The following is a 12,360-nucleotide window of genomic DNA, read 5'->3' on the forward strand; positions in this document are numbered from 1 at the left end:
CTATTGACGTGAAAATAGGATCAGCTTTTGTGCCCTCTTAGGACTTCTTGTAGATAAATTTTTGCTTAATTCCGTTCATTATTTCTTGAGATGTAGCAGTCACAAGGGACAACAAAAAACGTTCTGTAGCTCACCCGCTTGAGCTATTGACACCAAAATTGAATCAGCACCTGTACATCTTAGGGGCAACATATGGAGCAAATTTTGTTTGATTCCACAAGTTACTTTCTGGGAAATAGCAGGCATGCATAGCTCAAGAAAGATCCCATTACTCCACTCCCCTTGGAGGAATTCGTGCTAAAAACCAGGGTTCGTTGATTTAAATCAGCTTGATTAAAATGATTTAAATTAAGTGATTTTTTTCACAAAATCATTAATTAAAATAGTTGATTTTACTTTTATAAATTTATTTTGCATTTTTGGAATGTATTGCTCTAAATTTAACTACACTGCATTTTACTATCTTAACTTCAACAGGAAAAACTAAGTAGATCCCTCTTTCCATGTGTGTAACAGATTTTCACTCTATTGCTTTTACTCCAAAATTACAGTTTAGAACAAAATAAAAATTTGGAGCATTTCTTATACACCATGACTAATATAGTTCAGAAAAGTAATTGTTTAACACAATTTTTTACACTAAAAAGGTACATGGTAATGGAAACCTTATCTTTAAGCAAAGCATAAAACAAAATCGCATCTTATCTAAGCATTATAACGTATTTATAAATCTTAAAATATTGAGTAGTTAGAGAACTTATCTTAATTTTAAAAGTAAGTTGAATGGATTCATCTATTGTATCAAATATATTATGTTTACTAATGTAAAGTAATTAGTATCTACCAATTTTTGAACATTTAAAAAAAAATCAGATTTAAATTTTAAAAAAATCACTTTTTTTTAGTTAAAAAAAAAAATTAGTCATGATCCCTGCCAAAAACCAATGGGAACAAGATCGCATAGGGGCACATATGTTTATCAATTTTCATTCAATTTCATGTAGTAGTTTTTGTTGCAGAACGGCCACAAAAAACCGGTCACACACATACGGATACAAACAGACATTTTCCAAAAATGATTGAAATCTACTCAGCACACCTCAAAACGTTCAAATCCTTCGAAATTCAAAAACTTCCACGAATCCAATGTGCTTTCTTCTATATCTATACTAATAATATAAAGCAGTAGAGTTTGTTAGTTTGAACGCGCTAATCTCAGGAACTACTTGTTGGAATTGAAAAATTCTTTTTGTGTTCAACAGTCCATTCATTGAGGAAGGCTTTAGGCTATATAATATCATGTTATGATCTGTGACATGGAATTGCCCCATTATAATTCTTCTAAGGATTAGAGAAGTGAATAGTTTAAAAGCATTAACATTTATTGCAAGTTGGGACACCCTCAAGCAAGTACCCCCCCCCCACTCAAAAAAAAAAAAAAATTCTGAAAAATCCTCAGAAACATTTTTTTTTTTTTTTTGATAAAGGTTCGTTTTTCAACTTTTTCACTTATTTTTCTTGGTGTAAAACCAAAGTATTTCACTCACTTCCCATGCTAAAAAAAATTTTCACACTAAAAAAATAAAAATTAATCAAGACTTGGAAACATTGCATATTACATATGAGTCACGCTGCAGATCTTAGACGCAAAGAAACTTTCTGTTACATTTACAGATATAATTAAGATTTTAAATGAAATTAAGTATACTCATAATATAGATTAATATATTTGAGGATATTACACCCATTGTTTATCACCAAATCAAATGCTTCAAAATTATCTAAACATTTGGTCAATCATGTCAACATCAGTTTTTTTTTTTTTTGTTATAAAACAAAATAGTTGTAACTTTTGGTTGCTCCAGAGTTGCTTTTGTTATGATGTGAAGTGGAAAACAATATTACGGTTTTTTTTCTTTTTGTTGATGTACAAACATATTGTTGCACCGTAAGTGATACCGATTAGGAACTTTGTATCTCTTGATATGTAGACAATAATATTTCAGTTAGAATGTATGATCTGTCTTTTTTTTAAATATACCTACAAATGTCAGACAGCAAAGGTTGAGCAAATGACAGTGAGCATAAAAATTACAGATAATATTTTTCGATGTAGCGGGCTACATGTAAAAGCTTTGCGGGCCTCATGTAGTCCGCAGGGCATAAGTTGAACATCACTTATATAAATAAATGAAATATTACAAATTCACTATGAAATACCAAAGCATAAGACCTAATACATACAGTATTACGAAAAAAACTGGAGAAACACATTTTTTTCTAACGGACCATTTAGCTTGTAACATAAACATAAAATGATGGAAATACAATAAGACATTTTGGTTTTTGGTAAAAACAACCTACACACATTTCCCTAGATGAGGTGGAAGAAAACGTTTCAATTAAATAGAAGAGGTGTCAGAAAAAAAAAATATTTTCTTGCTCCAAATCTTCGAAATTCAAAATGGGTACCAGGTTATTGAGAGTAAGGTAAAAGTTTGGTTATTGACGCTAGGGTTAAGAATACATGGTTTTACTTTGTTTTCTTTATTTATCCTAGAAAGCTATAGTTATGAGGAAATTAATTTTCCTGATTTCATTCTAGGTTATTTATAATAAATCATGTCTTAACTCTCGCAGTAAATTATTTCTTTGGTTATTTATTATATTTACATCAAGGTCCATTTGGTTGTAGTACAGTGAAGCATTGTTTATATGTTTTCGAAGGACTGAAAAAAGCGTATAAAGGAAAAAATGTATTATAAGTATACGTTAATATGTATTAGACTCTGCAAGCACCAATTTAAAATACGTATGAATGATAGAAAGGTATAAAAGAGAAATGTATAGACAATGTTTCACCGTATTCTTTTAGTAGGTACAGATTTTCACGCAATATTTCCCTTACATGAAGCTCTGCTTCTGAGGATTAATTCATTAAATCTCCATGACTTAACCAAAAATAAAATTGTTCTTACATGAAATGTTTGAACCAAAAACACCAGGTTTAAACCAAAAAATAACCCAGGTTGCGTTTTTTCAAGGAATTTTTTTTTTTTTTAACCAACCATGATGTGTACTAAAATCAGTCGTCTCAACTGTAGATTCTTTTTTGTTTGCTTAGGGTAATGTTGGAGATTCTCGTGCCATTGCCAGTGTAGCTGGTTCAGTACAACAGCTTTCTTACGACCACAAACCGAGCAACGAAATAGAAACAAAGAGAATAGTGGCCGCTGGTGGTTGGGTCGAATTCAATAGAGTGAATGGTATAACAATTTTTTTTCACCAAATGGAAAAAAAATATTGAAAATGCATTTAAGAGAAACTAAACTGGAATTCATTGTTTTAGGAAATCTGGCTTTGTCTCGAGCATTAGGGGATTTTGTTTTTAAGAAAAATGAAAAAAAATGTGCCGAAGAACAAATAGTAACAGGTAACTTTTGTTATTAATTAAATTATGTTGCATTCTAATGTTCTCTACATTTCAGTGTGATAAATGAAACAGTCTATTTTAAAAGTTAAATAAATACCTTTGTGCTAAACAGTAAAATAAGAAATGACAATGCCAGAAAGCACAACTGTAGATTACTTCAGACACGCGTTTCGGCGTTACATTGAACACCATTTCCAATGCAAAAGAAATGAGCATATGTATGAAAAGACATCCAACAAAAGAAGTATTTTCAAGTCTTTTCATCCATAAGCTTATTTCTTTTGCATTGAAAAAGGCTTTCCTTGTAACGCTGAAAAATGTTTCTGCATTAATCTGCAATTTGGGCTTTTTTATGTTATTTCTTATTTTGGTCAATTTAATGCTCTGTACAATCTGTTTTATCCAGACTAATTGGGATCGAAGGCAATCCAGCTAATCAAAAATCCGGGTAATGAGAGTAATAGGCAAAACAAATCCTCAAATAACTATTCTTACTTTTTATTGAGATAAAACACATTTAATAAAATTACATAGATTTGTTTACATAGCATTAAAACATAATATAATTAATTTTTCACAACAAAGTCTACTGTCCCTTGTTTCATACTAGTGTGTTGTTTGAATGAAGCACAGTCAAATAATTGCTTCATTAGTATTAGTCCAGCTAAAGTGGCGTTTCTGGCACTCCAAATACACCATGGTGTTTGTTGCTGTAATTTAGCGAATATTCTGTACATTTCGCAAAAAAAAAAAAAAAGTGAATGGCTTATAATTACATTCTTCTTGCCAGACAATGTGGCCAAAGGAGCAAGTTCTATTTCCAGACATTTTTTTTTTTTTTTTTCAAAATTTTCAGAAAGTTTTGACATTTTCTCTTTCATTTTTTTTTTTTTTTTTTTTTTTTTGGACCCGGTTTTCAGTCTGCAACATTTTTGATTTTGGTGATTGTGTGGCAGTAGCTTTTATGTTATGTATGCAACCGAAGCATATATTAAGAACGACATTTTTAGAAACCAAGCATTTCTCATAATAGTAGCCCTCCACTTTCATATAGGACTCTAGGAACTTTTACAAAAAATTTTGAAGAAATTATTTGAGTTTGCAGATAATATTACATTTTATCTAGGTCTGCTTCACGCTCTGTTTTTAAATTATAATTTATGTCAAAATAAAATGTTTTAAGAACTCCTACAAATTTGATCCTGACCAACAAAGGCCTAAAAAACAAGGTTCTACTGTTGTGTTTTATTATGAATTCTGGAAAATAACTATTAGAATTCTATAAAATTAGCATTCTATGTTCCAATAAACACATTTTAGATTTTTTCCTTATCTCACCTGTTTGGAAGAATCAGGTGAAAGATTAGATTTGTATCACTATGATTAGAGCTACTTTTTTGAACTACTTTATGCAATATGCATCATTGACTGAAGTGATGACTCATAGATACAGTATACTCTCGATATCTCGAAAACCTTGATATGAAGATAAAATTTTTTCTCCCTTGATTTTGCATATTTATCTAATGTTATTTTTCATTCTTATGTCGAAGAGTTTTTAATCAAAACCTTGTTATGTCGAATTTTTTGAAAGTCAAATGTAATTTTTCCGGAAAAACCGCAGTATATTGTCTTGAAGCAGCTCAAAACTCTTTTTGTTCCAGGCTGCTCGAAACTCATTTGAAAGAGTTCTGTAACTTGGTAATCCAAATTTTTGATAAGTTTTGTCATGGTAAATCATTATATTTTGTTGCTTCACTAGAGAATTCTTTTTTATTCTTTACTAGCTGCGTCGCCCGGCTTTGCGCGGTCTACCTCGAAAATAAAAGTTACGTCAAGCGACGCATGTTCAACAGTCAGTCCTCAATTAGAGAAAAAATAACTCTTCAATTTCCAGTCAAAATAATCATTCTTAAAGAAAGAAAATGTCAAATCAAAAATTCCCGAATAAGTTAAATGCAACCCTCTATAAATACAATTAAAATCCTAAGAAAAAGGAAGAAGATAAATTTCCAAATAATCAAAAGGGGAAATTTTTACCCCATAACAAAAACAAAATTTTATTTAGTCATAGCTGAGAAAGATATGAAAATAGAATTCCATTAGGTTTTAAAGTGCTTTTAAATTTTTTCCTGGTGGTTTTACAGCCTTTTTTTTTTTTTTTTGAAATTCGAGGGAAGTAAATGGTATTTTTTCTGGGCTTTGAATGGCGTTAAAATCAAACTGATGGGATAACACTGGGGGAAGAGCAATTTTGTTGTTTTAAATCCAACTTTTTTCAACTAACTTTTGGCCTCTGAATCCAAAAATAATCGCAGTTTTTGTCCATCACGTCAACTTTTCTACTTACAGGATACCTTCAAAAGTCATGCAAATTGTGCATATAAGGCTTAATAAAATAAAAAATTACCTAATGTACTGCAGGCTATAAAAGTTACCATAAGTAAAATTATTTGTACATATTGATAAGGTAAAAAAAAATTTGGTTATAACTTTTCTGGAGTGTTTAATCTGGACATTCTCACTTGATGATCCAGCACTAGTCAGCCATCATATGTGCATCCCATCTACCTTCATATTGTGTCTCCAAGACCTTCACATCTTGGTGGAATCGCTCACTGTGTTCTTCCCTGACTGCACCAAGATTTTTTGAGAAGTTTGCAAGATAGCTGTCTAAAAAAATGCAATTTGATGCTCATGTGGCAACCAAGTATTTTGCAGCTCTAAATGAGTTTTTGGACAATTTTGGCATAACTCTGGTCTTGTGTATTTCCAATAAAGTCTTTAGCAATGTTTTTGAATGCCAGCCAAGCATTCTTTTGAATTTCTGACATTGTTCCGATGAAAGTTCCATCTTTAACAAGCTGCCGAATCTGTGGATCGTAACTCTCTGTTAACTCTCAACACATTGCTTACACACTTTGTGAGGGGTCCATGATCTATCTGGATCTCAAATTTAACTTTAAAATAGGCATAATAGGCTTGCCTGACAAATAGACTGATGTTTGACTGGGAATGGTAAAACTGCTAACAAACGAATATAGGATATAACAAAATGAATATGGGATGTTTAAGCACTTACGACGTGCACTAGCAGACATAAGGAAAAGTTTCAGTTCATGTATTAATGAAAACTAAGCACTCCAAAACAAGAACAAGAACTGTTTATTAAAGGATAACTGAAAGTCCAAGTCGAAACGCTATTCAATTTTTCAGAGTAACATACAATCTCTCACTACAGTATCTGATGCGTAATTGAACTATTACAGACTAATATAAATCTGTTGTTATTCTCCTTTACGTCATTCACCCGGTGCCAATTGTAGAAGGTTACTATTAGCCAATAGAAGAGCAATAGTGCTTCCTATGATCCATGCTCAATTCCGCAGAGAGTAGTCGCACTCATTAAGATATAGAGAAGAAACTTGACATTGTAGAAAAAAATTAACTTCAGTTTTGAAACCAGCATGCATAATCTTTACTAATATCATAAAGAGAGAGGGTGGATTTTTGTATGTTTATATGTTCGAGGTAATCTCCGGAACCGCTGCACCTATTTGAAAAATTCTTTCACTATATGAAAGGTGCTTTCTTACTGAGTAACATAGGCTATAATTCAAAAAAGTCTGATAAATAGTCCTTTTTTTTAAATTCAAATTTAGGCCCAAATTTCACTTAAATTGCCTATTGGCTATTAAAGGGGTGAAAAATTACTTGCACATATTAATATTATATATCGTTGAAAAGGGTAGAATTTTCTTCGTGCTAAACAATTTATTTCAATGCTCTAACTTAATTACGGCGGGAGTAATTTGCGTTTTTAGCTCGAACTTTTTTAGGCTTAGCTGAAAATTAGGCACTACTTTGTTCATCAGATCTATCAATAAAAAGTGAAGGAACTGTCCCACAGTTTTCTTCTTGACAGCATTGGAAAAAGTGAGATTTTTTACTCCAGATCTCTCTCGACCTTTGGTCGAAAAAATTAGCTTCTATCTTCAAAGGAAAAAAGTTACAAGCGTTTTTATGTCAATTTCGAAATACGTCATTTTGATACAGGTTTTCAACCATTTTATTTTCGCGTTTCCATGGTTACTTTTGATTTGTTTTTATCCGAGTGAAATGTACGACATTTTCTTCTTTTTTTCTGACGATGATTTTTAAATGTTCCACAGGATTTTTTTTTTCTAGACGGATGGATTATGATAGCGTGGTTGCTGGGCAAGTTTGGGGATAAACAATAGAGCTGCGGAATTATTTTTATATTTGAAAGATATTATTTGATGTCTTTTTTTGTTTATTTGGCAAAATATTTCACATTGCAGTAAAAACCGCTTCACTCGCTTAATAGAGTTTTAAAGCAACTGTAAATCTAATTAAATGATTTGACGAAAAGTTTTAAATTCCAAAGAAACTTGAAATTTTTTTTGAAAAGTTATGTACGTATTTTATACAAAGAAAAATGTTCATTTCACATCAGTGGGGGAGGGGACGTCAGTTTTTTTTATTCAACGGACTTCCATTAAATTGTTAGCATGGGCATTGCTGTGCGGGTACTGCTAGTTAACTATAAAACAGCTCAGAAACCAAACTCAACAGAAAATATTTTTTAAATTGTTCCCCAGTGTAATTATTTCATGTAGAAAGAGCCATTTAATGCCATTTTTGGCCCCTAAAATTAAAATCTGAACGGTTCGGTTCTTTTTTGGCGTCCAAACCCCCTCCCCCCTCGTTCCTTCTCAGGTGCCCAAATACCTCCCTGCCAAAGGCTGTAGCCGGGTTTCTATGTTAAATCTGCCCTTGTGGCTTTTTTGGCTTGCACTTGGGGGTTCATTTTGGTGTCGAATAAAAATAATTTAGCCAAATATCTTAAAAAAAACTATGATTCTAGTTGTTTGATTAAGATATATTGCGTGCATTAATTGTTTGATTGCTGAAGAATTTTCTTGTAACTATGCCATAAGTGCGGAGAAAAATGCGTAAGTTTAAAAATAATAGAAGCGTCTGTGCTCAAAATACGCATTTACTCTATTTTTTACACAAAAGGTAATTTTTAACAAAACAATTTTTTTTTTGCTCCCTTACCTCAAAAGAAATTTTCTTCACAAATTTCATAAATTCCTTATTTACATAGAGCACAAATTAAGTTGCATGGTTAAATTCTTCTGATCTTTTTTTTACTGTGTAAACTTCACACTGAAATTTTCTCCCACGAAAACTTTTTATAGTATAATTAATTTTTGTTACTTCCTTTGGTATTTGTGGGTTGCCAGCTATTCTCTCTCTTTTTCAACAATAAAGCTTGAAGTAGATTATAGGGTATGTAGTGTGAAAATTATAGCAACAACAACAGTGATCTTAGTTCTATGAATTTTGGACTCAACACAAGAGTGGAGTGATAGCTCTTCCTTGGACTCAAACTAATGGTAAAGAAACTAAACATCTAAATATTTTAGACGTTCACATATGCTCTATATAATGTTTTCATAAAGTTTAATCAATCTTTTTGATCAAAAGCTTCCGAGGAAACGAAGGCTTTTAAATTATTTCATCTGAAGACATTGTATTCATAAGTAGAGTTTTTTCAGCATGGCTTCCGGGGTATCATTCTCGATGGAAGCGCTAAAACCAGCACTTTGCAATGACAGACTAAAATATTTAAGTGTAAAATATGTCAGGAGGTATGCAAATATTTTCATGCGAAGAGTATCGAATGTGCAAGAGACAAATGAACAAAAAAGGGGCAAAATTTGCTTGAAACCGCTTAAACATGAGATTTCATCAGAAACAGGCATGTTAAATCTCTGTAGTAAGTTACCAACCTAAAACCAGGGCTAAGGCAGAAAAACTTAAATCAAAGAGTGATGGCAAAGCTAAAGTATTATGTAGTGAGTTACCAACCTAAAGCCAGGGCTAAGGCAGAAATACTTAAAACACTTACTGGTAACTTGCTACAAAATACCTTAGCTTTGCCATCATTCTTTGAGTTGAACCGCACCATTGCTGCGGTCACTTATCTGGTTTGCTAATTCTGCACTAGCTACCAGTTTGATTGGCTCCCGTAAGAGATTTTTCGCCTCCAGCTCATGTGATTCCTATTCCAGGCTGATGAGTGCTAAAAGGCACGAAACTGCAGTCCTCGGATGGAATAACTGAGCTTGCGGTGTATTTTAAGTATATTAAATCTCTGCCATTAAAAATATTTTTATTGCAAACCCCCGGTTGGGAAACGCTGACAAAAGTGTTTACTGTAATTAGGGGAAAGCATTGAAGAGTAGGACAGCTGCATTTATGTACCAAAGTAAAATGAAATATTATTTCTAGCTTGTTCAGTAGGTATAAAGAATAGAATCATATCGAACCTAAAGCTGCCACATTTACGATACAATCTATAAATTTTTCAGATTTCATTTTGTCACATAAATGCAGCTGTCCCATTCCTCCCAACTCTCACCTATATACGTTTTTCCAAAAAAAAAAAATTCTGTTTAGTTCACTATTCTCTGTTTTGAAAATATCCAGATTGTTTGGATTTTGTTTCATACTTTTTTAAGTTTCAGAAAAATTTAGTGTGAAATAGGTTTGTAATTTTTGCTTATTTTCTATATAAAAATATTGATTGTTTCAGCTTATCCAGATGTCATTGTCAGAGAGCTGACAGCAGATCATGAATTTATTGTCCTAGCATGTGATGGAATATGGGATGTTATGACTAACGATGAAGTAGTAGATTTTGTTCGGACAAGGATATCGGCAAAAATGGAGCCAGAGCAGGTATCTCATATTTTTTTATCTCTTGCTCTAAAAGTTGGAACAATTACAGTGCTATGTTTCTTTGGGAAATAAGATTTTACTAGTGCTATTTTAACATTTTTAGAGCTTCAGCTCTATGACAGAAGAAATGAAAATAAAGTGACATTAATTTTAGAACCACACATTACTAAAGGAGAAAGTTGTACACAGAGTTCATTTTTATTTTATAAAGTAATTTGGCATAAAAAAATAGTACTATAAATGATTTTTTTAACTTTTGCTACGTTGTGACTATTCTGCTGCAGACACCACATGGAGTTAAGTGCTTTATCAATATACTAAGAGTGATTCTTAAATATACTCATTAATAATATATATATATTAACAATATACCGTTTTAGGATTGAAAGTGTGTTAAAAACAAGCGTTCAATATATGTTAACTTCCTTCTTCACTAATGCTGCACCACTAATATAGATATACTGTACAAGAACAATTTTGAAAAAAAAAATTTTTTTAAAGAAAATAGCTTGATTGCATTCTCTTTGCTGGCATAGCTGTAAGAAAACTGAAAAACAAGGCAACTATATTAAAGCTCCATACGATTTTTAACGCTATTTTTCCTCTACGAAGGAGTTTATATCTGGATACAGGGGTCGAAGTAGTCCTATATATCCTATATTTCCTATATTTTCAAAAAAAGCATCAAAACCGTCCTATATTTCCTATATTTTTCGAAAATGTCCTATATTTCCTATATTCCAGTTTTTACCCTATATATCTTTTAAAAAGAACAGTAAATAAACTTTTTGACATTGGATTTTTCATTAAATACAGCTGAAAGTACATCCCCAAACGAATTTCAAATTCAAAAACGAAACTGACTAAGTTCTGCAACAGGCATCTTCGCTCATTGGCTACAGCAATGTGACTTCACTATAGTTGGTGGAGTTTCGAGAACTAAGTCTGAAGTTGGTTTTAGAATTTTGCGTTTGGGTGGGGGGGGGGGGCGCTACAGCCGTTTGTTTCGTTTTCAATCATGGTTTTCGTTGGTATATTTTTGTGTTCAGTGCATTTTCTGATTGGAATGTTCTAATATTCTTTTTGCAATCTTTTCTTTTTGTGGAATTTTGGGATCGTGGAATGTTAGTTTCTTATGATGTTAAAACATAGTTTGTTGTAATAAGTGGAATTATAATGGCGAAATTGCATCGCTTAACAAAACTTCGTGTGGAGTAGTTGAACCAGGAGGACATTAATAGTACAAATTTTGGTGCATGGTGCACGAAAGGAAATGATTTTACTGCTTTTTGCCATTTTTGCAACTGTTGAGTGCCCATAAGCAATAGTGGATTTTCGCAATGGAGGCAGCATGCTGAAACATTTAAGCATAAAGAAAACTCTGAAAAACATCAGAAGGATCCTTCTCAAGCTCTGTTTGTTCTTAATACAAGGACTCAGCTTAGGTATAAAATCAAAGAACAGTGAAATTAGTTCTTGGGTCATGAGTGAGGAAGAAAGAATAAAATTATCTTTGCTCAAATTTTGTTTAGTTATTTAATCTATAAAGTACACTTTGCTTTTTCAAAAATTATTCTTTCAACGACAGGAAAGTCATTTCAGATGTAAGTTATCATATTGTTTGAGGGGTTTTTTTTTAGTAAAATCATTGATAAAAATAACTAAATAATGTAGGATATGTATTATTTATTTTTTCATAGCAAAATTATTCGTGTAATGCGTCCTATATTTGTCCTATATTTTTTGTAGAAAATATCCTATATGTGACAAGTCGATCACTTCTACCCCTGTGGATAGTTTTAGTCTCAAATAACTCGCAACATACTATTAAAGGTTCCGGTGCAGCTTCAACTTTCTTGAAAGGACGACACAGTTCTTGAGAAAAACACAGGAGATTTATTTACACTATGTACAGGAAATATCGTTAACAACTGCTAAATTAATCATCAGCAATTAAGTAAATAACAATCAATACCCTAAACTCAACGGTTACACACGTATTTACATCCAAATACGAAAAACAACACAGTGAAATGCCTCGCAATAAACAGAGCTAATACACTCTCAGTACAACTTCTCAATCGAGACTGACTTTTTATCATGCGGCGTGGCTTATTTATAGACATCAAAGTTTCCGCAATATTCCAAAAGATTCC

At 32.1% G+C, this 12,360-nt stretch overlaps 1 protein-coding gene across 1 annotated transcript in view; it reads left to right on the top strand.

Moving 5' to 3' along the window:
- The window catches only part of LOC129234396 (probable protein phosphatase 2C T23F11.1), a 35,438-nt gene that overhangs the window by 12,676 nt on the left and 10,402 nt on the right, over positions 1-12,360 (top strand). Inside the window, exons 6-8 of the mRNA XM_054868392.1 lie at positions 3,125-3,266; positions 3,350-3,433; positions 10,059-10,204. Coding sequence (XP_054724367.1) covers positions 3,125-3,266; positions 3,350-3,433; positions 10,059-10,204 — 372 coding nt within the window. The remainder of the gene's footprint in view (positions 1-3,124; positions 3,267-3,349; positions 3,434-10,058; positions 10,205-12,360) is intronic.

Source organism: Uloborus diversus, chromosome 1 (genome assembly GCF_026930045.1).
Source record: "Uloborus diversus isolate 005 chromosome 1, Udiv.v.3.1, whole genome shotgun sequence".
NCBI classification, from domain to species: Eukaryota; Metazoa; Arthropoda; class Arachnida; order Araneae; family Uloboridae; genus Uloborus; species Uloborus diversus.